Source organism: Tauraco erythrolophus, chromosome 3, assembly GCF_009769465.1.
Source record: "Tauraco erythrolophus isolate bTauEry1 chromosome 3, bTauEry1.pri, whole genome shotgun sequence".
In the NCBI taxonomy this organism is placed as follows: Eukaryota; Metazoa; Chordata; class Aves; order Musophagiformes; family Musophagidae; genus Tauraco; species Tauraco erythrolophus.
In genome coordinates, this window is record NC_141467.1 from 46749553 (window position 1) to 46766876 (window position 17324).

The following is a 17324-nucleotide window of genomic DNA, read 5'->3' on the forward strand; positions in this document are numbered from 1 at the left end:
GCTACTGACTCTGTACTGAAGACAGATGTGTTTTATACCAGGAGTATGTATTTGTAAGACATATGGCTATTTTCTGTTTTAACACTGGACTCCAGTGTATAACACCAAATACACATTTTTTTCTTCATTATTGCACTTCATAGTTAAATAGTTTTTGAATTGTAATAATCCTACAAAGTTCACAAAAGTACAATTTTTTTTTGACACTTCACTCTGTGATACACTCTGTAATGCACCATGTTGGTATCTGAATTGCTGCTTTGTAAATTACACAGTTCTACTTTGTTCTTACAGACAAGTAGCGAAGTATTGTCTACAAGAAAATGGAAAATGGAAATCAGCAAATTATTTTAAAATAAGACTAAATTATGAAGCGGTTTTATGTTATGTATATTAACATGAAACGTAGCCAGATGACATTTACATTTGATTCTGGTTTTAGTGCAGAGATAATGCTGTATGAAGCAAAATCTTTTCTTTCCCAATGTCCAGCATATTCCATGCTGAAACTGTTGAAGCACAAGTGTTTTCTTATAAGGCTGAATCTGGATGACAAAATAGATTTTGCATACTGTTGCCTCTCAGCATACAAGTGCGACTGCTAGCTGTGCTATGAGCTGAGCAAAGATTGTCTACTTAGCATGTATTTATGTGGCCAGTACGTGTTGTGTACTCCTGTATGTACACAACACATATGTATATGCACACATACTGCCAAACTGAAGTATGTCCATTCTTGTCTCTGTACAAAGTTCAAAAGCAAACTTTGTTTCTTATTTCATAGCAATATTTTTGAGGTTATCCAAAAGTAAAGACCAATCTATATGCAAGTGAACATATGTGTTGCCTTTTCTTTCATACTAGAAGTGTATTCATTCTCTCCTAATCATAAAAATCTTGTATTAATAACTTTCAAGCAAATTTTTATTGAGTTTTTCCAGAATAGTCATAACAATAGTTCTGATAATGAGATTATGCTAACTGGAGATTAGGCACTATGCTACTTCAATATGTCAGTGATTTAGAGGACATCAGAGGTCATATAGCCAAACGAGTTTTCTTCTTGTCTTCCATGCTTGAATCTTCAGGTATGACATATATAAATTAATTCTTCTTTGATTGCTTGTGGTTTATTGCAGAGATAGGAGAGATGTATTTTGTGCACTCAATCTCAGACTCTTATGAACTTCTGGACTGTGCCTGAAACCTCTAGTGCCTTTCGACATTCAACTCAAGGCAAAAGTGCAGGATCACAGTGCTCTCTTGGGCACTTTGGCAGCTTTGATTTGATATTTTACAGTGTCAAAGTCTCTTTGACTGTTGTATAACCTTCTGGGTGATTAAAAACACCTAGTTAGTCTTTAAAGGTATAATTTGCTTCTCTTCTTGTGTAGTCTCTGAGAATGGTACAGATAAATGCTCTGATCCTTTCTCCAGATCAAGACTTGTAGCTCTCAAAATTCCCTTTATTGTTTTGTTGGGTTTTTTTTTTGTCTGCAAAGGCAACATCACTAATTATTTAAAAATCCAGGCCATGAAAACAGCGAGCTGTTCTGTTTCGCTTCCTTGCTTTGCAGAATGCTAAAACCATACCCCGCGAAACATGGTAGTACATGTATTCCAATCTGTCATCTTGCATACCATTTCCATATTGTTACTCTCTGCATATATGGGCTTTCTTGTTCCACGCTTAGATCTCCTACCTCAGGGAAAAGTATTTAAAAGTTCTCAAGCAGCAACCCTTTCTAAGAAGCAGCCACAAGAAGAGGTGTAAATAGTGCAGTCCTCTATTCCAGTCCCTAGAGCTTCTTGCAAGAGTTGTCTGAGGTTGTTGTTCCACCAACCCTACTGTTGTCCAGGGGATGATTCCAAATCCTTCTACCAGAAAGGCACATGTGTGAGAAATCCCAGCTGAATCGCAGCAATGTCTCATATACCACTTCAGAGGCCTCTTGGAACCTGAAACACTGCTTGGACAACAATTGGACTACATGTGTGCAGAGCACAGATGCCAAATTCAGCTTCAGTGTTGAAGCAGTTTTACTACATTTGGCTGCAGGATCTCCATATTTTTTGCGGTACGTGAAAGAATGAAACTACTGACCCTTTTATGTCTAACCCAGAGGACAAAATGCCAGATATATTAGATCTAGTTGGACATGAGCATTACTCAGCCAATGTCTTGCAGTGAATGCTTGGTAATTGGTTATTCTTAATGGAGAAATATAACTACTTCGAAAAACCTTGATAAAATCCCACAGGGCTACAGAGAAGAACTCAAGTATTTATCTTTGAAGCTTGCACGTACTTTCCTTCAGGTAGTTTTTGATGTGTGGATGAAATAAGTTGGTCTCTGACAAACTTGTGTTAGGCAATCTTCCTTACCATAGGTTCCAGGCACTAGAATAGATAAATTGTATTTTGAGAGAATTGATTTATTCAGAAGCAAACAAATAAAACTTACAGTCTTTGAAAGTGTCTGATGTGACAAGAGAATTTTGAAGAGTATTTCCCATAGTGGACATGGGTGGAATTTCCAAATAAATATTACATGTTTAAAAGGGCATGCATCTGGTAACCTTTATACGTTCAGCTGCGTCTCTGAGGGAAAAAAAGATGATCCCTTCAGTCAGTGAATGCACTAATTTCCTTTTCCCCCACTTATGGACAAGTTTATGTAAAGGTAAAGTTAAAAAAAAATAATCACACATAAAAAAGTGGTCACGGAGCTGACATTGTCCCTTAGGAATGCAATCCAGGGATTGTGATATATACATTTGTAGCAACATTAATTCAGAACCTCAGCAGAGGTCAAAAGAAGAAATTAGAATGTAAAGCAATGAAACAGAGCATGAAGTGGAACAACATTGTACTGCTGTATAAAGCCATGATATGCCTGTATTTTGTCATGGTAGTGGCACCTTATCCTAAAGGGAATGTGGTAGAACTGGAAAAGAGTTCAAAGATGATTGATGGGGATAACTAAAGTATATATAGCAGTGTCCGAGGAATAGATAAGTGTGCTAGGGCTCTAGCTGGGAAAAGATGCAAGTGAAAGACTGTGTGATTGAGAGGTACAAAATCATGAGTGATGGGAAAAGGATGGATAGTGACCAATTTTTCTCTTTTTCTTATAATGTGAGAACTGGGGACAAGGAAAAGGATGTTCATACAGTGAGCAGTTGACCTGTGGCAATTCCTGCTGCAGGATATTGTGTATCCTGAAAATTCACATGGCTGAGAGTGAGGCCGAGAAAGTTAATGGAGGAGAAATTTACCAAACAGGTCCGGTTCAAGCAATCTGAAAAAGGTTGGGGGCTTGGAGGGAGTATTAATCTTCTTGTATGCTTCCCTAGACATCTGCTTATGGCCGCTACTGATTACTGGTGAGAATGGACTTCTGTTTTGTACTGATGTGGATACAGACATTCTTAGCTTCTTTTATGTTCACAGGTTCTAATATTTTAACCATGGACTGTAGGATGATGGAGATTCCAGATGACTAGTCAGTTCCACTGTTGTGTTCTTTTTCCCCTTGACATCTCACTTATTTTAGTTTCCTTTTCATGAGTTTTTGTTTCATCAGAAATTTAACTTCTTCCAGCTGCTTAAAAATATTTCTGAAAATTCAGAGGGAAATTTTCCCCCTTCTAGTCTTGGACTTGCTAAAGGATATCTTTTCATAGCCTTTACGTTAAGAGGGTAACTAAAAACCAGTAAATATCTTCCTCTCAGATTTGTGTACTAATAGACAGCTCTTGACCTTTCCTTACTTGTGTTCATAGTAGCAACCAATCCCTTTGTTCACAGAGGCAATTTAAGATTTCAGAGTGTCAATACCTTGTATGGATTCTATCTTTTAGCCTGTAAGTATTTGAACTGCTGCCACCAAATGCCTGGTACATGGTAGCAACCATCCTAGGAAGGAAAGGCATTACTGTTCAGTCATAATGGCTCATTTATGGTCTTGATCTGTAGGCTTATCAAGGAAACTGCGTAGTGAACATTTTGGAGCAGAAAGTAATGGAATATTTGTGCAAAATTCCTTTGTCTAATCTACCTAGAACATCATAGACAATATTACAATTATGTTTTTACATATAGAGAGATTAAGAGGGGAGAGCGGTTATGTATAAACACATGGAATTGACGTAATAGTGATAATACAGGTCTAGTTGTTCTCTTCTTGGTTTGCAGGATGTTCCAATGAATGACTTTTGCATACCATTTGCAAGAAAACATGAGCGGTGGTGTTAGGATCTCAGCAGTTCGCTAAGCTCCACTCTTCCTTAGCGTAAACCTTTTCTGCAATATTGAGAAATGTTGTGATTTCTTCTCTTGAGGAAACCAAGTGTTTCTGCAAGCATAGATGAGTTCCTTGATGTCCAGATTTCCTGTATATTTATAGTCTACTATCGTGATTTAACCCCAGTAGCCAGCTAAGCACCACACAGGCACTTGCTCACTTCCCTCTAGTGAGATGGGGAAGAAAATCAGAAGGGTAGATGCAAAAACATGTGGTTTGAGATAAAAACAGTTTAATAGGGAAAGCAAAAGCCACACACACAAGCAAAGCAAAACACAGAATTTCTTCACTATTTCCCATTGGCAGGCAAGGGTTCAGCCATCTCCAGGAAAGCAGGGCTTCATCACGCTTAACAGTTACTTGGGGAGAAGAACTATACCTCCAAAAGTCCCTCCCTTCCTCCCTCTTCCCCCAGCTTTTATTGCTGAGTGTGAAGTAGTATGGTATGGCATATGCCTTTGATCAGGTGGGGTCAGCTGTGTCCCCTCCCAGCTTCTTGTGCACCCTCAGCCTTCTCAGTGGTGGGGTGGTGTGAGGAGTAGAAAAGGCCTTGATGTTGTGTAAGCACTGCTCAGCAGCAGCTAAAACATCAGTGTGTTATCAAAACTATTTTCCTCACAAATCCAAAACGTAGTCCCATCCTAGCTACTATGAAGAAAATTAACCCTGTCCTAGCCAAAAGCAGTACATCTACATCCATTTAATTCCACGCATAATATAAATACTAGGCAGAATGTAGCAAATAAGATGAATTATGTTATTAATATGGAAAAAAAAAAATTTTTGTCCTGAACCTGTTGCAACTGGACTGGGAGATAAATCAAAAATTACCATCAGCCAAAGCTGGTATGTCCCAATATGATGTTTCCTCCATTCCCATGACAGATCACTTCCTGTAAGAGCCTGTGACAGAAGCTTGTTCTTCTTAAATACTCACCAGAAGTTTACTGAAAACTAAGTTTTCTGTGTCATCTAAACTATCCTTATACACTTATTCTGTGGTTTCCACAAAGTTTTCTAAGACCTGCTAGGCATGACCATCTTCTATGGTAACTGTCTGGACTCCTCCTCAGTGTATGGTCCTTTCCTAACTGTCTAATTCTCAGCTGTGTTACAGTTGTCACCAATTTGCCAAGTGTGCAAGTCGGATTTATTGGTCTGTGATTCTCTGACTTCCTGTAATCTATTTCTCTGCAGAATCTTACAGAATGTACAACATAGTCTTTTGGGAAGTTTGTATTTTAATTTCTCTAGAAAACCACCTGATTTCAGTGAAAGAAAACTGCTAATGTTTATAGGAAGCTATCTGATCCTCTTCCATTTGCCTATTGGAACAGGTTTTTTGAAAGTAACAATATTTTTTTCGGCAAGTTTCATGGCCATGTCGCATACTAGCATCATAGTATGTTCTTCGAATGCTGGGAAACTTTTAGAACCAAATTTCTTCCACAAATAATTTGCTTTTCCATTTTGTCTTTCTTCTTCCCTAAGCACCTCTGATAAAGAGCGAATGCAACTATGCCCTTGCATAGGTTACTTCAGCTCCATGTAGACAGAGGGCTTAGCAGTTCAAATCTTTTGCGTTTTTGAAATGCAAAATTGAAGTTGAAGCACCAATGCATTTCAGCTCAGGGGCCCTTTAACTGGGTACGAGGTGCATTATGTTGTGCTAGAGATACTAAGGCAAACTCTTCAGAAAGATGTTGAACTCTACAAGACTTCTCCTGCCTGTGCTGAAGCAGCCTCTAGAGCTTCTCAGGAAAGTTTCGCCAAGGATAGAATTTATAGCGCTGCTTCCACTGCGAGTTCAGTACGCACACTTATGCACACTTACTTCCTTGTGAAAACATCGTCGTGTAGGATTTAGTTTGCCATAGCTGTGTTAGTCTTGTTTACGTAGCCTACTAGCCTTCTCATTCTTCCTTGTCTCGAATTTGTTTGCTGCTCGTGAACGTATGTGGGTAGGTATTTGATGGAGAAAGTTATTTACCTCCTAGTAAGTACTAGTAAGATTTTTTTAAAAATGTGTTTTAGCTCTGTAGCACATGACCTGCTGTCATCTCCCATTACTTGGGAGTTATTTTGGCGCTCTGTTGTTGAAGGAGCTTAGTACTGGGTAGAGTTACCTGCTCTTTATGACCATGACAGAGGAATGAGGAAAGTAAGTTGCAAACAATACTACTAACAGATAATAATGGATGATTTAATTTGAATTCAAAATAATTATTATCTGTTAGTAGCAAACATGGAGACTATGGTTCCTCAAGGGAAGTAACTGGAACTCGGTATTAAAAGTCTCACATCTCTTGTGAAAGAACAACTCTGGCTTAGTTGCTCAGTGTTCGTATGCACTAGTATCTGAGATGATATTTATTTCCTGTATTTAGCTTGGTGCAGTCACCTGTCAGGTTAAGAAGCAGACATCAAGTAGCTGTTGTTTACTTTGAAAGCTTATGAGTATCATCTGGAAAAAAAACGAATGGTTAAGTTCTGAGTCTTGTCTGACAAAATATTTTGTTAACAAAATGGGTAAATTGCCTGTGTAAACTTGCAAGTCAAAGATTGTAACTAGCTTGAACGATGGTATTGTCTATTGATGCAGAGGATACAGCTCAGTTCTAGTAGTATTCTGGGCACGAAAACTTCTAGGAAAAACAGGAAATCCTGCAAGAAGCTGGATTAAGTAGGCATTTATTATTCTATGCAGCACTTTTTATGTTTTCATTTCTAAATCTTTTTTTTTTTTTTTTAATTACACATAACATTTTTGACTGCGTTTACCCAAGTCTGGTTGGCATTCCTGCAATGTAAGTATCTATCTCTAAACAGACTTTTTTCCCTTCTCAGAACTCTGTAGTATTTTAAAAAGAGACAGAAGCAGAAAGAGAAATGTAAGGAAACACATTATATGAAAGAATATAAAGGAACCTGCTTTTTACGTACAGATACACAGCCTGGAACAATGTGTCTTATTCTGCTTTGAAAAGTAATATAAAATTTTTAGATAATTAGGTAATTATGCATTTTATGATAAACTGTTAGGAATTCTTGTGGTTTTATGAGCTAAGAAATAATATAATTTGAAATGCAAAGGAATATATTATAATACAAAGAGTTGATTGAAATTAAGGAATCATGCCTTCCTTGAAAATTTTTCTATTGGGCACAGTCGTAGATTGCGACATCTGGCTACATACAGGAATAATCGTCATGTTCGGGAAAGCACGGACAAAACTGTTCAAACATTGGGAAACTTACGCTGGAAATTCTGAATCTGAAATCTTGTACTTCTCTGGTCTAGATTTCACTGTGGCTGCTTGAGCACATAGCTTTAAACATAGGTAAAAATAATGACATGAAATCTTGAGCTGTTTTAAGGCTTGGGCCTGGGCAGGTATGAAGTAGGCCATGGCATTAGTTAACTGCTCTCTATTTTTATCTTGCTGCTGGAAATCTGGTGAGTGAACCAAGCAGTTTTGTATTTTTGCAGTGGTGTTGTCTGCCCACTGTTTAAGGCTCCAGTAAGCTCAAATCCTCTGGGTAGAAGATGATATTGAAATGTAAGACACTCAAGCATTTTCTATTAAGCTAAATATAGATGTACCAATAACTGTGCTTACTGTGCAGTGAAAGGATGGCTGAGCTTTCAAGAAAGGAGGAAGTAAATTTTGTTTTTATTTTGAGTAAAAAATAACAGCACTTTTTCAACCATTAAAATAATTCCTGGCAGTTTCAGGATGATTTAAGCATCACCTTTTTTGAGTCCACTTAAGAAGTACATGTAATACTTAGAGAAAAGGAGCCGATACGCAGTTACTTTATTTGGTGGATGAATGGCTTGCTGTTGCGCAATATGTAGTGTACAAGGCATAGCATTATCAAATTTTATTCTTAGTATAGTCCTTCCAAATGATTGCCTTCACCCATCCCTTGTTCATAGCTTTATCCCATTGCTTTATTCAGCACTCAAGAGGCCAAACGTCTAAGCATAGCTGTACTGTGCATGTAGAAATACTATGGATGTTTTACATCTAGGGAAGATTAATAACAGATATAACTGACATTAACAAACATTTAGCGTCATTGTTACAGAACCTGAAACTGGAGGGCACTGTCTCTCTGCACCTCCAGAAGTGCACAGAGAAGAGCTGAAAACACTGAGGTTATACCTACCGTGCACACTTGGACATAAGTACGCATTGTAACTGTAAGGAGAAATAGAGAAAATTAGCCTCTGCAGAGCACCAGTCTGAACAGTGGATGGTGTAGGGGTATCTGAAAGGTTTTGACTTCTGCTGACTTGCAAGCTGTGTGCTTTAAGGCTAGGTCACATCGACTATCAATACCATAGCAGTGAAGCAGTCAGTCTTATTTTATCAACCTTTTATGCCACATTGAGAGCCCTTCAGTCCCTGTTCATGTGCTCAAAGTTATGCATGTGATTAAGTGCTTTCTTGGACAGGGCTAAATTGCTTTAATAAGCTTTGCAAGTTTAACCTTGTAGTGATCAGTGAAAATCTCAGGTGAACTTAGAACTCCTGTTCGAACCCTTTCTTCGTCTTCCATGGTTGTTGAGAGGCGTCCTGCTGTGTTAAGTGTCAGTGTACGACAGCACTGACGAATTCAGGAAAGAGGACTGGCCCATATTCTTCAGTGTTGCTGACTGCACATACTGAAACAAAAGGTTTTCCTGTCAAATGGAAGAAGGGTTTATCAGCGCATATTTCGTGCTTATGAACTTTCATCTGTGTATACATTTAAAGGTGTGTATCTACATTTGACACTCGGGGCCGAGTGGCAGATGGTCACACTGAACTCAGTGATAACGTTTTTCTGATGATTCGCTGGAACCAACTCTATCTTTTGTCACCTCTGAAACTTTGACAGAAACCAACTTCAAATTAGAACTCTTTTCTTGCGTTTATCTCAGTAAGTTAGTTGTGATATCTTGAGGCACTTAAAACAGAGCTGACCAAAGGTTAGATTTCTTTCATTTGGGAAATTATGATGTTTTGATTATTTTTTTTTTTTCCTTGCAGATCATATGACTCCCAAACTTCTAGATTTTTCAGATGTTTTGAGTTAAATGTTTTCTTAGCTTCCTGCCCCCCAGCTACCTTAATCTATGGTACAGATGATGTTTTCAGACTCCTATTTGGAACCATGGAGCAGGAGAGTAAAGTCTCAGGACCCTGGTTCCAGCTAGGGTCTGAAGTGATGCTAGGTTTCCTGATGGAAAATCAAGAAGTTAAGATTTTAAGATTTCTAGCTGAAACACATTCTGTGGGACTGACCCTGTCTGTGCTGCAGAAGATTACTGCAACCAAGCCTCCTCCCTAGAGCTGTTTAGTTTTATGTTTGTCACTTACTGATGAAGAGGTTTATTAAAAAATAAATCCTGGGTGACTGTAATAGAGTATCTTTATTAACTGAAGTGTCACTAGTTCAGGAGATAAATGCACATTAATATTTATCATTCACTGTATGCTATCAAAGATTATGTGAAAAATGACTTGTACTTTGGTATTTCATCTGCTGTGATCTGAATAAAAAGTGTTGTGTAAAAAAATTCCCAGGCAAAACTGTTGAAGTAGAATTGAAAGTGTTGCAGCAGTTTGGGGTACAACGTATGGCTAAAGAGATGTTAGAATTCTCCAAAAACCAACTGACTTCAGGAAATGCAACACTAAAGTTATATTTTTAAAAAAAAATCCCATTGGAAAGTAATAAAAGCTTCAATAGACACTCCAACTCTCTTAAATCTACTTTTTAGGTGAAACCATGCAGCAGTTTGTATGACCATTGTGGTGGGTCAGCTCTGGATGGATGCCATGTGCCCACCAAGACCACTCTATCTCTCTCCTTCCCCAGCTGAACAGGGGAGAGAAAAACATAACAAAAAAGCTCGTGGGTTGAGATAAGGACAGGGAGAGATCATTAACCAATTACCGTCATGGGCAAAACGAACTCAACTTGGGGAAGAAATTAATTTAATTTATTACTGAACAAATCAGAGTATGATAATGATAAATAAAACCAAACCTTAGAAACATCGTCCCTCCACCCCTCCTTTCTTCTCGAGCTTAACTTTACTCCTGATTTTCTCTACATCCTCACCTGGAGTAGCACAGGTGTATAGGGAATGAGGGTTCTGGTCAGTTCATCAAACGTTTTTTCTGCTGCTTCTTCCTTCTCAAGGGGAGGACTCCTCACACTCTTCCCCAGCTCCACCGTGGAGCTCTCCCGCAGAAGACAGTCCTCCACAAATTTCTGCAACATGAGCCTTTTCCACAGTTTCTTCACGAACTGTTCCAGCGTGGGTCCTTTCCACAGGATCACAAGTCCTGCCAGCAGGACGTGGGCTCTTCTCTCCATCGGGCCACAGGTCCTGCCAGGATCCTGTTCCATTGCAGGCTCCTCATGGGTTCACAGCCTCCTTTGAGTGCATCTGCCTGATCCGGTGTGTGGTCCTCCATGGGTTGCAACTGGATCTCTGCTCCACCGTGGACCTCCATGGGATGCAGGGGCACAGCCTGCCTCACCATGGCCTTCACCACGGGCTGCAGGGGTATCTCTGCTCTGGCACCTGAAGCACCTCCTGCCCCTCTTTCCTCACTGACCTTGGTGCCTGCAGAGTTGTTTCTCTCACATATTCTCAGTCCTCTCTCCCACTGCAATTGCAGTTGTACAGCAACTTTTTTCCCACCTTCTTAAATATGTTATCACAGGGGTGCTGCCACCGTCGCTGATGGGCTCCCTTGGCCAGTGATAGATCTGTCTTAGAGCAGGCTGGTGTTGGCTCTATCTGAAATAGGGGACACTTCTAGCAGCTTCTCACAGAAGGCAACCCTGTAGCCTCCCGCTAACAAAACCTTGCCATGCAAACCCAATACAATCATGATGAAGGAATTACATTCTTGGAATAGTAAATGGTCTTAAATTAATTTTTAGAATCCGTTATTTTCTTCCTCTGTTTTCTCTTTCCTGATATCATCATGGCATCCAGAATCGATATTGACCCTTTGAACTGATCACCTTCTGCATACAGATGCTTAGTGCTACTTATTAAAAACTCAGGATAAATTTTTAGCAGTATTATTAACTTTGTTAGAGATTCAAACAGTTTTTTTGTTGTGCCACATCCAATAGATTAGAAAGAGAAAAAAAATTGTATGGAATGAAAATGCATCTTGCAAGCAACTGGAAATATGATATGATACAATACGATATGATACGCTACGCTCTTCACAATAGCCTAGGGTTCTTGGTCTGATTATACTGTAAAAGCTAATATATGTGATTTTAAAGCAGGTGTCAGTGACAATTTGCCATTCAGTTATTTGATGTCCTATTAGGGCACCCTTTTGGAAGAAGTTTTATGAAGTTCCAGGAATACAAAAAAATTGAATTCCCCCCATGGCAGGGGAGTTGGAACTAGATGATCTTTGAGGTCCCTTCCAACCCTAACCATTCTATGATTCTATAATTCTATGATACTCAACTGTTTTACGGAAAGGGGTAGCAGAAAAGATCATGGGACTGCCTGTCTAAACATGAATGTACTGTTTTTCTGTTTTGGAAACTGTGTGAGGAGCAGGTTCCACCTTTGCATACAGCCATGATGTAGGCAGTCAAGAGGTGCATATGTTGAAGGCAGCAGTCCTAGTCGGACACATTCAAATAGCTGGTTGTACTGAGGTTACATGCCTGTGGCTAGGGGGGGACATGCCATCACTAATCCGACTCTTGGCTGGATTACCTTTGAAAAATAAGAAATGGATTCCTCTGCCATGTGTGAAAAGCTTTTGGCCCTCATGAGTCTAGTTCAGTGTTGCAGCTGGGCTGGAGAGAAAGAGGGTAATGAAGCCTTTGCATCCTGACTGGCTTCCTGCAGGCTTGATTGGAGGGAAGAAAGCCCATTCCCAGGAGCCTTCTGGAGGGACAGGGAGGCTGGAACAACCTCTCTGTGTGTTTCTGAGACACACTGGAGTACATTTCTAAAGTCACATGCCAGGTTTTGGTCCCACTGGGTGCCATTAGGAATGACACGCTGCACCTGAAAGCAAACCCACTTTTCTTAGTCTTTCAGGCCTGTTCTAAGGTAAATCTACTCTTTCCTTTCCATTCACCACAGTTTGCTGAAGCTGGTGGCACCAGGCTGGTGTGAGTAAAATCAGAACTCAGCGCTCAAGCTGCAAACCCAGGTGTTTTCTCAGAAGATTTTCTTATTTTAGTCTTGATGGACATACATGAGTCTGTACATTTAAGACAGAAATGAAGGAATCAGTGTTGTGATTTCTGGTGTGGGCTGGGGCGATGTTCTCTTGCATGTCTGTTCTGTCCACACAGCTTTCTGAACAATATGTATTTCCTTCTCTGTGGGACAGTCAGCTTTCATTCATGTACCCAGGGACTTTCACATTAGGGCAACTGAACAGTCAAGGTATGTTTTAGCAAAAGGATTGTAACTTTGAGTGAATTAGAGTAAATAAAAACTAATGAAGGATGATAAAAATCTTTCTTCCTCATCATAAGAGGCTCTGTTTTATTACAGGAGTTTAATTTCAGCTGTCTCTTTTCTCTCCATCTCAGTTCTGTACACATACAGTTAATTTTTCTTTGTGTAATTTAGAGCTAAGTTTCCAGTAGAAAGAAAAAAATGTAAGTAAAAATACAGTCAAATAGGTTTATCCAAACCCCACTATAAATTGAAACTCATCCCTTATCCAAATCTGTCACTTCTTCTTTGGCATAAATTATGTATCCAGTAATTCACTGATTTTTAGCACTCCCATTTCTCCCAAGTTGTTGATGTCCCTCCAAAACTTTTGAAATCAAGGGCATAGTATTTCTTACTTTTCTCCAAATACTTCTTGTGTCTAGTTTCTGCTGGCACAGCTGAATGTGGTGCAGGCAAAGGGCTTCTGCCCAGTAGGATCTGATGGTGGTCCTGTCCCACTGATGGCCATGAAGAGAGCAGCTCTTGAGGAATGCAGTAACCTGCACTGAACATGTCTAGTTATCTTCTGGCTGTGTATTTCCCCTGCCATATTTACCAGTACACTGAGACACTATTTATTATCACAGGTGTTAATAGTCCTTTAAAATTTTCCCTGGCATTGTGCAGAAGGAGATCTTTTTTCAACATTTCAGTATTTCAAGAAATATATTTTCAACATTTTCTACAGTTCCTGTAAAGAAGACAATTAAAAAAGTAGAGGCTTTGTTAAAGAAATGCTTTATTTAATCTACAATTCAAATATGTTTGTTTTCAAGCTTTAAAAAATGAATTCTAAAGTTGAGATATATTTTGGAGAGATATGGCAATTGAAATATTGAAAGATGGACCCAAGATTTTTAGTAGTTTTATTTCTTTATGTGGAAACAATTTGAGAAATGAATGTGTGTTGGCTAATTGCTTTTTTTTTCCTTTGAAGGCTAACTGAAAAAAATTCTATCAAAAACCTTCCAAATCCACTTCTATATGAAAAATTCAGTGCTTGATATCTACTGAATTGTTAATTCCTGAGCACTAAGGAGAGTTTGTGACTCAGAAATTCAGAAATCACCAGACTCTCTTTAAAATCTGTACGTTTTAACACAGGTGTTAAGTCCACAGATTTTGTGCTGTCCAACTGTTTGTCTCCAGCTTTGAGATATATTTTTTTTCAGTATATTCTGAAAATGCAGCTCTCGTAATACCATGAGCATGGAATCTGGTAATGCAAGAACAAACGACCAAATATTGAAACTTGCCAAAAAATTGTAAAAGCTAGCAGTCCTTGGATTGCATTACATATGACATCACATTTAATGAATGATTTAATAACATGTAGGTCATCATATATTCATTCTTCTAATGATTTTGAAAATATGAGTTATTTTGTTGTTTATGCTTTTTTAGTGCTTAGAAGTTGTCTTAAGCCAGGACACCAGGCCAGCTTCTGTAGAGGAGGAACGAAAAATGACCTCTGATCCAAAGAATTTAAAATCTAGTCTTTTTTTTCAGTAGTGCTCGGCAGCCCAGATTCTCTGCTTTCTATGTGGATTCTGCTCTTACCAGTAAAGACTAGTGAATACGTCATACAAAGCACGTATCTAGTGAATGTGTCTTCCTTTTCAGATAACAGAAATTAATATCTAGGCTTGCTTGTGCCATTTTTCATTTTGTTTGAATTGTTTAGTCTCTTTATTAAAATAAAAAATAGGGAAGTTCATTACAGGCATTCGGTATTCAAAATTTGCAGTGAAGGTAATGATCATGTAACAAAAGTTTTGAGTCTGATGTAGTAAGATAGCCTACAACTTTTTCTAAAATTGTTGAATCATGTTTATCTGAGTCTCTGCTTTATAAACTACCATTGAGGCCATCAATGACATGCTTGAACTATAACAAATATAAAGCAAAATATTTACTGGCTGGATACAGAATATGAACCATTGTATTATTTCTAGTAGTTGCTCATAAAAGACACCTACAGAATAAGTATAAATGAAACAGGCTGCGTGTAGAGTAAACATTTCCCAGATATACTTTCCTAGTTCTGCCCTCCATAGCCTTGGCTTTATTTGTACCCTTGGGTAAGAATTCCAGCAGTCCTGTTTTTTAATCTGTAAATAAAAAAACTACTCTCATGCATAAAGCAAATGGTGTAAAATCTAGGTATAAAATACTTTGGAAATAGAACTTTAACTGCAGATAGGTCAGGTAAGGTAATATTTAATGTTGTCTTTTATCGGCAATACAAGTTAGTCTTGAAGATGCATATTTTCTGAAATACTAATAGTTTACTTTATTTGTTCATACCTTGCAAGTTTGGCTGTCTGTGATTAAGCTGAGTGTTTTCTAGAGGATTTATAAAGCATTTTTTAAGTCTTCATCAAACATTTTCTATTGGCTTTTGGCTATAGATGTCCAGTAAATCATAGAGGAACTATGACCAAGTGTATCTGGCACAGAATTCTTCAGCATGTACTGAAAATTATTTTCAAAAACTTCTCAAGGAAGAGAAAGAGGGCAGTCTGCACAAAACAAAGTATTCATTTGAAAGTATGTCTATACTCCTGAGCCAAATGGAGGTTTTTGTGTTGTTATCCCCCCTCACGTGTAATTTGTTTTGGAAGGAGTAATTAGATTAACAGGGTTTTATTTTCTCAAGATTGAAAGTATCATCCATATTTGTCTTTGTACCAGGTAACGTGGTGATAAGCATCATGATGTTATTATTGATGTAAAATTCCTATCTGGAGACCTAAGAAACTTTTTTTTTTTTTTAAATCCAAAATGTAAAAGGAAATACCAGTAATAACAATCATTGGGGTTTGTGATTAAAGAGTACTCAAAGACACTATAATTTAAGTATGTTTTTTGCTATGATGTTGACCTTTAAGGGACAATCACAAGTAATGTGGAACTGACTTGTAGAAATGTCCTTGGTCAGGATATTTTTACTGGTTTTATACCGAAAACCTTTAAGCAATGTTTAGAAATTCACCAACTATATGTATGTATATTTTGTCTTTTAGGGCATACAGGACGATTATTAAAATCTCTGTGTTTCACCAGTCTGTCATTTCTGCTGCTGCACATCATCTTTCAGATTACAATAAACAGTCTTGAAGCTGGAAAAACTATTGAACCTGGTTTTAACTGTGAGTAAAACCTTTTAGTTTTTATTAGCGTTTTAAGTGTCTGAATGCTTCAGTGGTTTGAAAGGTGAAGCACTGATGAGAAGGCACTTAGCATTGTGCTCCTATGGTTTTGCAGCTTCCTTCTGTTTCCCAGCTTGTTGCCTTAAGAATTACTGTTAGTAGGGCAAGAGACTAGATGGGTTTAAGAAATGAGAAAGAAATAGTGTGTTAACTATTTTGTTCCCACCAGAGATGTATTTTCTTGGGGTTTAGCACTGACTATTGTATGTCTTCATCTTTTAGGCTTTCTCAAACTTTCCTCAGAACCTGAGGTGTCTACACGTTTGTGTTATTAGATCATAATTCTATGTATTAGCAAAGAAATGAGAGATAGAAATGAAAACCTCTCTACTCATGTATTATGTCTCTGTCTGATGTAACTCTCTTAAATTGTTCATTTAATTTTAACTTTAAATCTTCACCCCAAGATTTATGCTTCCAAACAGTATTTGTCTCTTTCTTGCCTGTGTTGCACGGGAAGAAGGATTTTCAATTTTTATTTAAAGTAAACAGTACTTAAAAATATAATGCATGACGTTTTGCAATTTATTGCAAATATAAAATTTATTGCAATATATTGCATGACATCTTCCTCTCTCAGGAAATGTTCTTCAATAATTCAGAAGCAAACATTCTTTATTGTGCAGAAGTTAATTAAAATATCCATCCAGTTCTTTGCATATGTAACCTCCAGGTAGAAACTATTTGTACTTGTCTTACAATGCTTACATTTAACATTTAAACCTGTCAACTTACCTTTGATAAATGTCTGTTTAATTTATCACAGAGTATGCTGCTGCCACTTGAGTAAACAGTTGTACTACAATTCGACACAAGAAACCTTATGTGAAGTAAAGCATTTGACTTAAAGTAAAATCCTAAGGAAACTTGGAGTGAGCATTACCATTTCACCTTTAATTCAAACCATTTCTTAAAGTAAAAAGCATAATTGTGTTTATGAAATATCGGTTTTAACTTGAATGTCTTGGACTTTGTCAGTTCAAATCAGACCTACAGAGTCTAAAAATATTTTTTCTTTTTTTTTTTCAAATATGTATGTTATTGATTGTGTGAACTAGATTAGGTGCTTTCCTATGTCTATTTAACATTCTTATGACTAAAAATACATGATTTTTACTAGATTAGAGTAATTTTATCAGATAGATGCTGTTTGTATGAGTAGGGAGTTCCTAACTGTCCAAGACAGAGATGCAACCACTGGTGTTTTCTTCCTCCTGTGGTGGGAAGCGGGGTCTACAGTGGGAGCTGATGAAAAGAATTACTTCATCCTGAAGAATCCGATCCTGAAGAAACAGAGAGAACATAC

General features: G+C 37.9%; 1 protein-coding gene across 3 annotated transcripts in view; it reads left to right on the plus strand.

Moving 5' to 3' along the window:
* PIEZO2 (piezo type mechanosensitive ion channel component 2) overlaps positions 1-17324 on the plus strand; it is a 319421-nt gene that overhangs the window by 99481 nt on the left and 202616 nt on the right. For all 3 annotated transcript variants that reach the window (XM_086609198.1, XM_086609196.1, XM_086609197.1), the window contains exon 3: positions 15833-15958. In XM_086609198.1, the coding sequence (XP_086465324.1) occupies positions 15833-15958 (126 nt within the window). The remainder of the gene's footprint in view (positions 1-15832; positions 15959-17324) is intronic.